This window comes from Ammospiza caudacuta, chromosome Z (genome assembly GCF_027887145.1).
Source record: "Ammospiza caudacuta isolate bAmmCau1 chromosome Z, bAmmCau1.pri, whole genome shotgun sequence".
Taxonomy (NCBI): domain Eukaryota; kingdom Metazoa; phylum Chordata; class Aves; order Passeriformes; family Passerellidae; genus Ammospiza; species Ammospiza caudacuta.
In genome coordinates, this window is record NC_080632.1 from 34382764 (window position 1) to 34399077 (window position 16314).

General features: G+C 36.6%; 1 protein-coding gene across 1 annotated transcript in view; it reads left to right on the forward strand.

Moving 5' to 3' along the window:
* PIP5K1B (phosphatidylinositol-4-phosphate 5-kinase type 1 beta) overlaps positions 1 to 16314 on the forward strand; it is a 97017-nt gene that overhangs the window by 22054 nt on the left and 58649 nt on the right. Inside the window, exons 4-5 of the mRNA XM_058823574.1 lie at positions 13582 to 13663; positions 14361 to 14429. Coding sequence (XP_058679557.1) covers positions 14361 to 14429 — 69 coding nt within the window. The 5' untranslated portion in view covers positions 13582 to 13663. The remainder of the gene's footprint in view (positions 1 to 13581; positions 13664 to 14360; positions 14430 to 16314) is intronic.

Here is a 16314-nt window from a genome sequence, read left to right on the forward strand (position 1 = left end):
TTTATTTTTACTTTGTTTCCCATCCCAACTTGCTCCCTGTACCCATTTGCACCCTTCCTGTCTATTTTATGCATAAAAGTCTTCAAAGTGAAAGAAATAATGCTTTTTAGCTAGATTTAGTTTTCTTCTTGCTCTGAGGACATAAACAGTGCAAAGGAAATGGACAAAGTGAGAGACACTTCCAGGAGCCTTGGCTGATTTCTGAGCAAAGAAGGGTACGCACCCTCACAGGGATGCATGCCATGCAGGTATGAAATGCCCCTGGAGATCCCTCTTCTGTCCCTCCAGCCTCATACATGTCAGTTCTTGGGAGCTATATTTGTTATGCAGAGTTCCTGCTGTGCTACCTGTAACTCAATGGTATGGAAGGAGATCCCTCCAAACCCAAGTTTGTGACCTGCTGGGCCCATTGATGCAAGAGGTTTTTCAGAGGCTGGTGTACAAAAACAGGCACCTACTATAAACTTCTACCAACATTTTTTGATAGAACAAGATATCAAGGATTAGTTATAAAATTATTTTTTCTAATTAGTTATGTTAATTAGAAAACCACATCATCTTTACTATGATTTGGAGAAATTCCTGAGAGAAGCATCTACCAAAAAAAATTGTTTGACCAGTGCCTTACTGCTGTAAGGGGAGATGGATTTGCCATCCACTGCTGTGTTAAGTCTGCGTGTTTTCTTTCTGTCATAGCCTGACTTCACCATCACCTAGCACCTCCTCTATTTTCTTGAAAAAAACTGCAAGCTCAGACTTGTATCTCCAAACCAGTACTTTTTACTGAAAACCTTTTGCTTTGAAGGGAGATGTGGATAATGTAGTTTTTTCAGCTTTTATACCAGACTAGTGTTAGTCACTGCATGTTAACAGCAGCTTTTAAAATGTGATTACACCTTCAGACTGGCCTTGTGAGGCATCTTAGTGACTAGCCTTCCTCTCTCACTTTTCTGTGTGCACGCACTGACTCACACACAGACACACAAACACACCAGCCACAGCTGGTAAAACTCAGTAAAGGTTTTTAGCTGATCTAAACCTAAAGGTTTTTTTAAGCTAATGGCTACCTTTTACAAGCATCTGAGTAATGCTGTGCTCTGCAAGAAAATTGTTCATGCCACCATTACCATTTTTGTGACAACCTGCTGCACCTGTTTCTGCAGTGAAGGTGACCATCTGTCTGTTCCCTGGCCATCCTTGCTTCTAGAATGATGATGAAGGGTAAGCAGACAGGCTTGTCTGGCTGGCTCTTGTCTCGCAGTACTCTTGTCCTTTATTTGGCAGTCCTTGGTTGCTAATGCTGGGCTACAACTCATTGCTCTTATAATGCTGCCATAGTGCAAGCAAAACTGAACATCAGTTTATTTCTATAAAGTAAAAGTATAGCCAGCTAGAATGAAATTTTAATGAATATCACTTTTCTTTTACATAGCTAATCATCAGACTCCCTATTTCCAGGAACAAGACAGAAAACAGAAAGGTTCAGGGGCTACACACTGTTAGCAACAACTTGTCAAAGGCAATTTTCTATAAATGCATTTAAAATATGTGCTGTTGAATATACTGATCTTTGTCATCTCAGACTAAAAACCCCCTATCCAGTAGCCAGTAAAATTGTAGGCTGGAAAAGGTATTTAATTTATTTAATCAGATGTTCCAGCAGATTAATGCTGGGTAAGGAATATAATAAAATAGGCTATTGCATTGTACACCTTAAATTGTAAGAACACTCTGTTCCTGGGATAATGTATTGGCTGAATTCTTGGGGTTTTTCCACTTTAGTCTATGGAGTCTTTATAATATTCATAGCCATGTTTCATCTTGTCAGAATCTTGTTCTTTTTCTAGTTAATAATTCATAAAACAGTATACATTGAGCAAAAACTGTGATTAGTTGTGTGGGTTTTTTCTTTCTAAATGCTGAAAGCTGTATTTTTACCTTCTGAAAACTGCAGTGTGGGCTGTTAACTGACTTACAGATAATACTGGGTGCCTTTTCTAACCTACTTATAATGGCGCTTGCAACCCAGTTATAATGATGCAGTGTGCGGTGGAGATATTGTTTCAAAGGGCTTTTGTGTGAAGGAAGGAGATTCTTATTTAAGCCTCTCAAGAATTCAGAGACTTTTTAATTTGTGGGAAAACTCACACTAATTTTCTTGGAAGAGTTCACAGGTTCTGGTGTCAGGTTGTGTATGGGTCTTCTACAAAGCTACCACCCACTGCTTACTCTTGTTGCTGGTGGTAAACTGTCTTCTTTTTTTTTTTTTAAGTCCTCCTCATGTGTACGTGGACACTTTTAAATTGAAAGGGCCAATTTATGTGCAGATGTGTTCTTTACTTACAGTGGTAGCTTAAGATTTTGAATTTTCCTATAATATTTCCAGCTAGGTTATTTAAATCCAGCTAGTTGTTTGCAAAGAAGTTTGAGGGGAGGGAGACTGTGATGGTGCTTCTATATTGTTTGTTAACTTGCATTTTTTTTAATACAAAAATGTTCAAGGTGGTGCAACTATATGTGGAGTATAAACAATTTCAGAAGAATAATAGAGTGTTTCAGAACTGGCAAAAACATCTAGTAATGACTTCATCTTACTTTCTTGCTGCCAAAACTGTTCAGGGACAGGTTTTTCAATTTGGTTTGGCAAGTGAAAGACTATTGGAGACAATTTGTTTATGTCATTTGGCTGGAAATAACTACTTTTAAAGGTTTATTTGAAAACATTTGTATTGCCATTTAAAAATTCTGGACTGTGTCCATGCCTTTAAACAGTTGTATGTGTTTCCTACCACAATATATCTCATGTTACTTGATGTCAGTAGAGTAGATATGCATGTTGATATGGCTTGGATTTGTATATTCCAGTGCAGATATGCTTGTAATTCATCTAAGTGCCAAAGCATTGGGAAAAAAAAGTAGTCATTTGCCCATTCTAATCTGTTCATTCAAGACATGGCTTGGAGAACAATGATGCTTTTACTGGTCTTAAAAATCTGAGAGCCAGACGCAGTTAAGGGATACGGGGTTTTTACCTCGGTATTTTAATAAGGATCCTTATTGGTGCACCACTTCACCAAGGTGGGATGCGCCGCAATGTGCGCACATGACAAATCACGTGTACAATTTATGGACCATACAAATTAGCATATCTAACAAGGGCACCCCAATGGGAGGCCTGGATGAATGGCGTGATATTTCCTCATGCATGGAATTTCACCTGGGATGGGCCAAATCTGATTTACAGGATATGTTCTAGAGAGGACATTGGTTTCCCAAGATAGTGTAGGGTTTTCTGGCCTAAAGGCCTCCTACTATGAGGCCTTTAGGATATTTGGTCTCCTGGCCTATGCTAAATTATAATACTTAAGGAATTACAAATATGCATGCTAAGAGTACTGAGGATACATGAAATTTATGTAAAATGTACACAAAAGAAAAGGCAAAACAATAATCTTAGCATGGACAGAAATATATGGTTCCTTATAAGGGAAGTAGTAACCTTTACATTTAAGCAGCCACATTTCAGTCAGAGAATGGAATAACTTTATGAAAATTGTCACAGTTCTTTTGGTTCCCACATTGCAGTTCCATCCTGGTGGCTGCAAAATATCTGTCCTGGTTTGATGACAGGAGCTCTGACAAATATCGCTATTTCCTTGCATGCTGAGCAGTTCTTTACTGAATTGGTTTCAGAAATTCATGTTATTGTATTAATCATGTTTTTGGAGGTTTTTTTTTTTTTGTCCTATGTAGCTTCTGAAATGATTTTTTTTCTCCCTTGAAGCTTTCTCTGTGGTTTAAAAAGAAATATGTTAGAGAGCTCCTTTAAACCAAGAAGACTCCAGCTTTTATACTTTATAGGGCATGTCATAAAATGGGATAATACTTTCCTTTTCTATAGCTTTTTGCGTGATTTCAGAAATGTATCTGAGGAACTTCTGCTCTATAGGAAACTGAGAGCTCTTAATTTAATCAAAGGAATTCTAGTGAAATAGGATTTGTTCTCTGTTGAGACTGGTACAAGACAGTTTTTTCAAATCCTTTTCAAGAGTAAAGTAAGCTTTCTATTAAATGCTAACGAAAATTATGTTGTAGCTGTCCATGGGAAGCATCTAGTAATTGCAGTTTTAGCTTTCCTGAAAAAAAGAGTATGTGGGGAGGTTAATTGGTTACAATAGATATTCTTACTCAATAGGGTAACTTAGAGTATCTTTTATCTTGAATTTATACACAACTTTTGAATTTGGTGCTTACATCATTCTTCTATACCCATTCTTGAGTGACCTTATTTTTCATACAAGCTAGACTGAAAAACAAGTTGCTGTATGAATGTACATTTGGGAACCTAGTCTTACCCATGCATTTCCATTTTCTCTGAAGCTAATGTTGAACTCAGTTTGGTTGCTGTTGCCTGGCCCATCGAGCACTACTGCTAATGCTTCTTTCCATCTGTCTCTCAGTCTTGTTTCCTGGTATTATCACTAGTGGACTGGTGACTCTGAGCTTATGCAAAATTATGTGAGTGATTGAAACAGCTGAGGCAATTGGTCTCTCCTCCATTCTGGATCAAGGGTCCAACAGTATTCATTACCTTCCTCATTCCCTCCCAAGTTTCTTTTTGATCTTAGGGATGACCATAACAAAGCTGTTGTAATGGGTTCCATTATGGTTGCTATTCTTTGGTAGATTACTTTTTTTGTTAGTTCATTTGTCTAGGTGAGTTGTCCTGGGGCAGGAGTAGCACTGGTGCATAATAATGATGCTACCCAATGCATGTTTGGAAGGCAGGACTGCAGTAGCATCAGCCTGGACCAGCTGAAATTGTTGCAGATATCCCATCTGAGTGATACATAGTGATTCAATGGAAACCAGGAGGAGTCATGGCAGTAACCAGATCTTTTCCTTCCTTCAAGACATTATCAACTACTTTTTAAAAAGTAGCCTAATCTATCAAAAGAATCTCAGATATTACCTGTCATATCCTCCAGGGTAATCTCTTCCAGTCTTCAACTGTCTTTTTGCAGCTGTATGGAATGGCCCTCAATTGGAGACAAAAAGGGGATTTTAAAATACTTGAATTTCTTAGATAGTCTTACTGCTGAACAGTTTAACTTAGCTAGGCATCCATGAACAGCTACATGTGCAAAAGTTATACTCAGAGGTCCTGGGGAAGAAAGCACAGAGAACTTGAAGATCATAATAATCCACACATGCACTGAGTTCAGCGTTTCCATGACACATCCTTCTGCAAACATTGTTGTGAATAATTACATGCTAATATGAAAATAGCCTAAATAATTCCCAGTAGTGCATAATTTATGAGTTACCTGTGTAGAACTGATGCACAAATTATGCCATCTGTTTTAGTGCATGCAAATTATTTAACCACAGCATTTTTGTGTTGTCCACCCAAAACTCTCAATGTTCTTTAAGCAAAGAATTATTATTAACATTTTTGATTCTTGCCTCTGTTGTAAAGTTATGTTTGCATAAAAGTTTTGAGTATGGTTGACCTCCTTTTGAGATGGAAAAAAGTGGATGAGTAAAAAGATAAAGGTTTCAAACTAGAGCAATACAGTTATTGTGAAGCTCTTGTTATTACAAATGTATTTCTTATCAAAGTAACTTGTCCTGTGCTTTTGTGCTTTTTATCTTGCATGTTCAATCTATTCGTTTTATACTTAATCTTCTCCAAGTCCATTTGACCTATTTTTCTTTTCTCAAATGACTATTTCTAGAGTTTCAGATTACTGAAGCTTCTGGGTTGACCAAATTATTTTTATATGTATTCCCCACCCAGCAAGGTGGGATTGTTTGCTTCTCTGTTTGTATCATTCCTTTAGAAATGGACACTTCCGATGATCTCCTTTTTGCCATACATGAGATTTCATTTCCCACGAATCTTACCTGCTGCTTATATGAGTGAAGCAGTTTGTTGTGCTTTCCTTTCAAGAAATCATGACCACAGTGTTGCATGATCCCTGTCACTCTATTTTGCACATACCAAAGACAAATGTAGAAGAATTTTCCCTCTCCTTGTGCTTTTTCCTTATCAACCATTTGTCTCAGTGTGCTGCATTATTATTATTGGACAGGATGCATCACGTGGTGGCTTTATCTCAAAGTGCAGTGTCTGGTATGTGTTAGTAACAGTAGTCCATTGCCATACCAAAACTGCCAAAGTAAAGGAGCAGAACTCTAATTCTAGGCTCTGACAAGTCTTCTACCTGTGCCCTTCACTGTGATACTACCCTAACTTATATTGCATACTGTTGTATATAGCATGCAGATGTTTTCTTCTTTCAGTGGTTTCAAAGACAAACCCTATCTTGACACTTTTATTAATTTGTAATTCCAGATGTCTTTAGAGAAATCTTGCTAGTCTTCTTCTTCTAGTGCTGTTATTGTGCTGTTATTGTAAAAGTGCACATGAAATCAGAATAGTGAAAACATAAGTAGCAATTGGCAAGTCTTCTTTGGCTATGTAAAAATATGCCTTTCTGCTTTGTATGCTTTCAGACTGTTACTAAATAATGAGAAGTTAATGGGGCCATTTCACTTTGCAAAAGGAGGGCCTGTTAACAGTTTCTGCAAGATACACAATTTGACGTCAGTTATGTCAGATCAAATGTTTGTTCTTTCTGATTGCTGATCTGAGCTGCCTGATTTGGAAAAGTCCCAAGGTTATTAAGACATCAACACCATCTAGTACACAGTAGAACATTTGCTCTGTCTTTACAAATGGTGTTTGGCAAGATGTAAGAGATCCTCAGGTGCTTCTGGGGAAAGCAGAAGACACAGTAGTTGACAGAAAATGCTAAGTAGGCTAATAGGGAATAGAGGAGTGAGGTAGATTTAAGGCCCTTGGAATGAAGCCTTGAATTTGGAAATTCATGGAGGAGGAACAAAGTCCAACCTGTCTCTTCTGTGCACCTTATCTGTCACATGCAGAATTGACAAAATACAGAAGTTAGAAATTAAAATCTATGTGCTTTGTTGCATGAGCACAGTATGCCGTGTTTCCAAGGACTTCTACCCTTTGATTCCTTCAATGAATTTTCAGTTTTATTTGCGTTGTTGTAAAATCATTTCCATCTGAAAGAATGTCAGCAGACTATTTTTGAAATGAAGGATATGATTTGTAGCTACAGTTTGTGAAGCTGCTCTGGTGACCCTGGATATTACAATGGTAGCGTGTTTCACCTTGAAGAACAAGTTATTGCACAAGGACTACTTTAAATGGAAGAGGAAGGGACTCTTCTAGGTTGTCAAATCTTCTGGGTAATCAGATGTATTCTGAGTATTTGATGAAAGTAGTATTTTCTGAAGTTCCACATTTTCATTTTTTTTCCCATCTGAAAGCTAGAGGAGGAAGATAGATGATCTGACATTTCTTGCAGTAAATCAAAACATTGCAATATGAACATATGTTTTTTATAGTATGAATAGTATGATAAGTTACTTTTCAAATCCAGCCAGCAAACTAAGAAAAAAATCCTACTCCTATAATGACATTTTTAAAAGCCAGCCAAGTACTGTGCTGTATTCCTGAAACTGGGGGGAGGAAGGAGGGGAGGGCAACTGTAGAAATCAAACAGTATCAGAATCTTAGCATTGTGCTCAGATTAGTTGCTGAGAGACTAAAAGATCTGTCAGGCACTGAAACGAATGTGTGTTATTAAAGCTAGGTAAATAAAGGTGGTGTGAACAGCTGACATGACTTAGAGTATATGTACAGTCTAAATGGCAGTTTTGTGTTAGTTTTTCCTTGCTGCTTTCACTGTAACATTTGTGGTGGGCTGATGGTACTACAAAGACCAGGAGAAAGAGGAGGTTTTCCCCCCTTTTATTTTATTTGTGAATTTCATCATTTTGTGTATGACTTCTGATTTTCATCTTATTATTTTTGAGGCAAAATAAAAACCAAATCAGATAGACTAATCAGGGCTTTTTTTGTTTTGGTTTGTTTTTGTTGTTTGGTTGGCTTTCCTTGTTAGGCATCACAGGCTACACAGTTTCTGATTTGCTTTTTTTAGCTGTTCTCTGTACTCTGAAATTGTTCATTCTAGCATTAATTAGCAAGAACAGCATTTTCCAATTTTCACAAGTACTATCACAAATTTTACACGGAATATTTTACTTTCAGTCACCCTTAAAACCGCTGTAATCAGTTGTGGGCTGGGAGATCTTGACGACGTTTCAGACCTAATTGTTTGGGGTTTTTCTTTACTTTTCCCCTCCTTCTTTAAATTCATATGACACTTCTTTTTTTTCCTGCCAGACAGACAGAAAAGATAGATTTTTTTTTTAAAATTACTTCTTTAGTGACATAAATGAATAGTGTTTAAGATGCAGTAAAAAGTTTGCTCTACTTCTTTTGCAGTATTAGACATAAGAGATCTCTCAGTACTTCTGTGAAGAGTGGAAGTCACAGCACTTGACAGTAGAGATTTATTAGGCTGACAGGCATTACAGGGATTGGGTGGATTAAATGCTCTCAGAGTGAAAATCCAATTTTTTTTAGATTTGAGGCTTTTAATGACTTTTAAGTGATTGTTGAGTCCAATGCAACATGTAAACATTTACTTCATTATCAGGATAATGATAATGAAGGATAGCTTAAAAATATGTATGTTATCTTTTACTCCTCAGATGTTTCAGATATGGGAGCATATAAGTTTGATCTTAGATGTCTACGTGTCCTTCTGATACAAAGTGAATCTATTCCACAAACTAGTGTTTGGGATATTATGAAAAAAAAAATAAATAGAGAGCTGGATTGTGTGTATATATATTTTTTTTTCTTGTAAATGAGTGGCTATATACATTACCTAAATTTTTATTTGGAGGCTATATAACTGCCTGAGCACTCATGTATGAAAAATGTTCTCTGACATTAAAAGACATAGGGTTTTTGGACAGGGGGTTAACTTGTGATGACTGTTGAGAAAGCTGTCGGATCTTTGATGTGTTGTTCCTTTCACCACCCCGTGCATTAAATTATGCTTCCTTTGACTTCTTTAGATCTGTGTATTGGCACTCTGCCTAGCAGTGCTTGCAGGTTCCTAAATACCACTCTTTATTGTTTGATAAACTAAGAAGGAAGGCAATTAAACCATGAAAATTATAGTGAGCATTATTTTAAAGAGTGGAGAAAATCTTCTTTAAGGAGCTAAAATGCAATAAAACCAATATAAGTCCTACTATTCACCTGAAGCTAACAAGTCATTTGCCTCTTGAGCCTTCTGAAAATAGTGCTGATAGTATGCTGATACCTGTGGATGGATTTTGATGGAAACATGATGTGTGTAGGCAATTCTTATGTATGTCAGAGGATTTTTTGTGTCCCAAATTCCTTAATTTACAAATAATCTAATAAATAATCCTACTGTTCAAGTTCTGCTGGAGAGGGTAGGGAAAAAACGATTGACAGTTTTGAATGACCTAAGTTTGTCAACTAAATTTGACAAGGGTCCAGAGTACCAGCAAGTTTCATGGAATAATAAGCAAGATAAGATGAGATCTAATTTGGAAATCCAGTGCTGTTGTGTATATTGTATTAGTTGGCAGAGAATCCAGACAGGAGGGAGACTTTATAAATGCATCATCTGTAAGAGAAGTTTGTTCAGTATGAAGTATGTTCAGTAAGAAAGTATGAACTCAAATCTTTAGCATCTCAAAGAAGGAGGGGAGTTAGCTTTAATAGTGCCTTTTGATCTTGGAGCTGCCTTCAGGTAGCTCCAAGAATACCATGAATGGTTTTTGGGTGCTGGAGCTTGGGGTAGGGGAAACACAAGAGAACAAGTATGAAAGTAGTAACTTTTCATTAATGAATATGCATTCATGGATTTCTTCCTCTATAGAGCATTTTTGGCTTAGAAGACTTGCCTCTTCTGACAAAATTTTGTGTAACCAAGGTCTCCAGCTTCACATCAGAGCTGAAATCTAGCAGTCTATAACTGCTCCCAGTGTGGTTTGGTGGAAGAATGCTGTCTTACAGATCTGCAGGTCCTTTTAGTGAGTTGAAGAACTGACTTTAAATGCTACTCTCACAGCTTCCACGAGGAAAATATGTCTGAACAAATCTCATCAGTAAGAGTTTTGCAATAATGGAATGACTATGATTTTCATACTTGTCTTAGAAGCTGCTGCTTCAAAGTAGTAACAGAAGGTAGACAGGAGTTACAAAGGAATTTGACCTGATGATTCTTTTTAATGGAATTCATTATAAATGCTATTTGTAGGACTAGAAATTCTTGTTGGCATCCTTACATGTTGTACTGACAAACTGCTGTGATCAAGAAAGAATGCAGTCTTGATGTGTAAAGTCCCACTTACTTAGGACAGATACAATTACTATTCTGATAATCTTTTTTTGTCTGGTTCTGTTAGTACCATTCGTATGAATTTAATGTAAGAGTCTTTGTGCTTTTCTGAGAAGTTTCCTGCCACATTCTGAGGATTTAGTGTCCTCCTGGCAAAAGAGAACTATTCAAGGGTTAAGAAACAGTTAAATAAATAGGTAATCTGACATGCCCAGAATTATGAGAATGAAGTTTCTGGATTGAGTCCAAAATTGTGTATTCCGTCTCAATACATTCACTTGCCAGAAGAAAACCAAAACCAATCCAAAGTGGTCCTGAAAATATATTTGTGTGTTTGAGACTGAAAAATCTGCACTGTATCATCTATTTTATTTGTATATTATTAATTTTAAACATACATAATTGTTTCTTGAATTCTTTAATTTCTAGTATTTTCCCTCTGCCCAATGGATAATTTAAAGTTTCATTTAATCTTGTTTTGCCTTGGCTTTTTTTCCTCCTCATATTTAAAATTAAAGATTAGACCTGTGAGAAGTTATAAATCTGTTTTCTTTTGTGTGAGGTTTCTAACTCACTGCAGAGACCTGACAGCAGTACATCCAGGGATATGTCTGCATTAAAAGCTATGAAGACTATTTCTATTTTAACTATCAGTCAGAACAAGAACATGTAATTACAATTGCAAGAACATGTCATGAAAAGTTACATGGCTTTTATTTGGAGTGTGATTCCTCAACAGCATTTTTTATGAATGCTTTTTAAAAATTATTTGTTTAAGAAAATGGTCTAAATATACTAAGAAATGTATTCTCCAAAAAAACCCAAAAAGTTTTCATGGTAATGGAAGAAAGCAGACCTGATTTTTGCTTGAATGAACTAATACATGGGCCTGTAGGAATCTAGCACTAGCTTTTTTCATGCATGTTGGCTTTCACTGAAGTTGTTGGAAGTTCTAAAGTTAACTTAAATTTGAGCTGAGGGGCCATTTGGATATAAGGTACAAATACCTGCTCATGTAAGCTGAGCTTCAGCAACTCAGGTTGTGTGAAAACAGCTGGTTATTTACAGTCTGGAAAAATGAGTACCTTATGCTGTTAGTAAAAGATAAATTTTGACTATATAAGGAACATGGAATTAAAAATTCAGGAAAATATATCGAAGCTGGGTAGGAAGCTCACATTTGCTGTCTGTCATCTCTGTTCCAAAATGCCAGCTATGTGGTGGGCAGGATGGTGTTGACATTGTGGGCTTCTGGCTGATTAGAGAAATTAAAAAGGTAGCTGTAGCTCTAAAGGAAAACGCATATGGCGCCTTTCCTCCAGAGTGATGGAAATTGCAGTTTGTGTTAGTTAAGAAGCATGTGGTTCTATGATTCTAGTGTGAGAAACTAAACTGTGAAACGTTATGGTTTTTTTTCCTGAAGCATACATTGAATAGATGTGATTTTTTTCAAAGTCTGCATTTAGGAGTAGGAGGTGTTTGGAGCAGAAGGCTGGAGCTGAAGGCTGTAATCTTGTGTTTCAAGAAGACAGTAGTTTTTGTTGCATGTAAGATTTGTGACCAAAAAGTTGACTCTTCAAGAGTACTGGGGAAAAAAACTTTAAATTCCTTCTGTACTTTAATGTTTCTCTTTCTTTGTTATCAGGTAGGATAGCATCTAAGGAGCTAAAGACAAGATCTTTATAGCCATCTTTCACTCATGGTTTAAGCCCAGCCAGCCACTGAGCCCCACATGCTGGCTCACTCACTACCCCCTGATGGAATCTGGGAGAGAATCAATAGAGTAAAAGTGAGAAAACTCAGGGGCAGAGTTTTTATACTTGGTAGTTACTGAACTTGGTCTCTCGTCTGTTTCCTATTGTTGTCAGCATTGCAGGGGTATATTTTCACATAAGTGAAGTGTTCTTGAATAATTTGTCTGTGCTGGGAAAAAACCAGGCTTTTCTCCCACATCTAGTATGAGTGCTTTCTTCAGCTAACTTACTGCATGAAAGCTCCCATGTTGCATTTATGTAAGGCTTTTGCCGAATCTGTGTGCTCATAATTTAGGAAGTTTTGTGTGTAGTGGAACATCATATTGTATCAATAGTCTTGGGAGGTATGTGAAGAACAACAGCTTGGGTAGGGATTGGTGTTTTAACCCAGTGATCAGTTATTTAAAAGGTCTTCTACTAGTAATTAAAATGACATTTCTTTTCCTGCAAAAGCTGTTTTAGCAAGTTCTTGATGCCTTTGTATACTGAGAGAGTTGTAAGCATGGCTGAATATTAATATTAAATGTGTGAATATAGGTGAGTGAGGTGAACTACATACTATTTAAAAAGCTATAAAAACTAAGTTGTTGCCTTTAAATAGGAGTTCAGTGCACAGGAGACTGCTAATGCATATCCAGATGAAGGAATTACTCATTAACACACATTACTTAAATGGAGGCTACAATGAAGAGTGCAGTTAGCTGCAGAGGAAAGGACTGGTATGCAACTAAGAGGTGTCTTTTTCTAAGGAGGCATTGTTTTCTTCTCAGAAACTCCAAGTTTCTATTTGTTGTGTCACCCCAACTTTTTCTTTTTTGGCTCAGACGCTTCTCTGAAGAAAAGGACAGGAAAATAGTGACTTTGACTCCTTGTATTAAAAGGTTCCTTGGTAGTGCTAAGTATACCCTTTAGATTAAGGGAAAATTAAAATCAGGGAATGAGGCCCTAGAATACTTTCTTAAATCAATTTTTTATTATGTACAAGATGCTATTTGAACTGCTTAAAGACAAAGTGAGATTTTCTTCTCATTTGAGGTATCATTAGATTTTTTTTAATTTGTAATCTGCAACTTTTCAATGTGCTGTCTTCCAAACCATCACAGCTATTTCTTATAAGTGATTGGAGATTATAAGGCTATAAGATTAATAACACATGTAATTACACAACACTCCAGAGCATGTATGTGTACTGCTCTACATAAATGTTTTATTGTAGAGGTGCTTGTGCCACATGGATGAAATATCTAGGGCAAAAAGGAATTACTCTGCACTGATTCCTTCCTGTGTAATACTGCCAGTTTCTAAGTATATTAACCAAGTTATATTTTTTATGTATACCAAGTTCTAATTATAGTAACCAAGTTATTTGACATGATTCTTAAAAAGCCTCACTTGTAGCTGAATGCTTGCTTGGGCTGAAGAATAGTAATGAAAGGAAATCTACAGCTATTCTGTGAGATGAAAGTTTGTTAAGGCATAATGATGACAGATATTTCTTATAGGCTGCAAGAAACATTACTACCACCAATGAATGGCTTGATCTTCACACTCAGCTCTAGATGACCTGTTCTGTTGTTCACAAGGGTAAGTATAATTCCCCTGTTAAAGTATTGGTAAAATTTGGAATTATTTTAACCCATGTCATTGTGCCTTTTTATTTTGTTTACTTTGGCAAACGCACTCAGAGCGTCTTACCAAGGTGATCTCTATCTTAGTGGTTTATTCTTGGTCTAGAATGGTCTTAGAGCTGTGATAGGATACAATGTCAAATAGTTAGAGCATGATGCTAATAATACCAAGGGTGTGGCTTTGATCCCTATATGGGCAGTTCCCTTAAGGATTGGACTTGGTGAACATTGTGGGTCCCTTCAACTCAGAATATTTTGCAACTCTGTGGTAGTCTATTATTTCCTTGCTACTTTAAAAAGATACAGCATATTGATGCAGCCAAAGACCTTAGACTACTGAGACATGCCACTGAATATCTGAGTCATGAGCTTCATGGTTTTGCCCTTTCAAGAACATCTCATGCAGTAGGCTGAGGAGCAAGACTTCACTGCACACTGATGTGGGGAAAAGAAGCAGAGTCGTGTAGAATCAGTCATATGCTGGACATATTGCTGGGCTAGTGCTGTCCTTTTAGTTTGTGTGGAAAATACCCTAGGAATATCTCTGAAAAGTTTGAATTTAGCAAAAATGGATAATAAATTATAGGATTTTTCTGAACAATTAACCTTTGTAAAGCAGATACTGTCTTTGTAACTCAAACTTCTGTTATTAGATGTCGTCTGTTACTGAAAATGGAGACATTATTGCTGGAAAGCCAAATGAAGAGAAAACGTATAAAAAGGTAAATAAAAGCTTCAACCTTTTTATTGTATGTTTTTCCCTTCATGTCAGTAATTCAGACCTGCTGTATGTGAATATATTTCAGAACTTATTAAAACCAAGAACAAATAAAACATGTTCCATGGGGTTTTTGAAATTACTTTATCCCTTCTGTGAAATCATAAAATATTTCTATCCACCACAGAACTGAGTATTTAAAACTTGTTTAGTCCAGCTTTAAAGTATACTATATTGCTAGATTGATAGAAATTCTTTGCTCTTAGCAACAGACACATCTCTGGCCTTAAATGCTGTTGTAAGAAATTTACTAAGTTTCCAAATGCTTTGAGTATTTATGTAATGTGTCTAGACTACAAACCCAAAAAGCAAAGCATCTTTCCAGCACTTTGCCAAGCAGACCACTATTTGTTTGATAAGTATTTTTTTAAAAAGAGGTGTATAAGGGAGGACATATTTAATGTAGGAGCATGCATCAATAGTCCATTTAGATATTGCTGATAGTGGTTTGGGGTTTGTTTTTCTGATACAGATTGTCTGTGACCAGCATTATTTAAGTCCACTAGCAATTTTGATGACTAAGCTGAGCTATAAAAGCAAATTTTTCTTTACATATTTACACAACCAAATTGTTAGCTACTGAATTTGATCATTACTTTGACAGATCATCTCAAAGAAATGGTGATTGTTTTAAAATTAATTCTGTAATCTAGTCCAGAAGTCCACATGCTTCTATAGTACATACAGTGATTAGGGTTTTAATTTCTGGGTGTTGCATACAGAACCCAGCAACTGCTGGTAAAGTCAAGGAGATCAATAAGGTATTTCTTTTACCTTGGTTACATTGGTGGCCTTAGCATTCCAGATAATTTTCTCAGAAATGAAAGGAAATAATGTTTGTTTTAAATACAGGTTAGTTCAAATTTCCCAACGGACAACTTTAAAATATAGAAGTCAGAATTTGTCTTGACAATGAGTATGAGAAAGGAAGAAATGTTTGGTGCCTGAACTTCTCCAGGTTTATGTTGCTAGATTAGACTAGTAATAGCTGTAGACAAGCTTCCATTCCCCCTGGTCATCCCACATAGTCTTCTCTGTTCCTCTTCAACTATAAATTCACAGCCTTTCAGAGGAAGCTGTAGAAAGGCTTCTCGCTATGGTGCAAATTCTACTGTGTATCTACTGGAAGTACCTCTGACAAGACCTGTGATTCACAGCTGCATCACACTCACATATCACAGTGACTGTCACCTCCAAGTTCTGTCCCTGCACTGTCAGTTGTTGTATCTTATGCCAATTTATTTCCTTTTCATGTAATTACACCTTCAGTTGTTCTGTGCTCAAAATCCTGTGCTACGTATGCCCCTAATAGTTTAGTATTATTACCTAATAGTGTCATCATACTTCTCCTTTTTGTGGTAATTTTAATAAAATATTAATAAATTTTGATCTCAAAATTTGTCCATGCAGAGCTAGCTGCTAACATATATTTGCCTGATCCCTCACTTTTAACAATGTCTCTTTTCTAAAGTCAAATTCCTTAGAAACCCTCTGTTAAATATTGAAGACTGCTTGAGCAGGGAGGTTGGTCCAGATGACCCCACTGGTGGTCCCTTCCAACCTAAACCACTCTGTGAGTCTGTGATCCTCACCTCCTTCAGATATTCCATATACATTATTTCTGTTTTTAAATGGATATTCAGAGGTATCAGTAGTATATGTTGGAAGTATAGCATAAGTCTGGTTGGACTTCTGTTCATCAGAGGCATTTCATATAATTTCTCATTTAACTCCATGGTTTTAGGTAAGTTACACAGGTAGAAGGCTTGTTTGCAGCCAAAAGCTGCCCGTCTTAAATTGCCCACAGATGTTCCATTTACAGTTCTCCA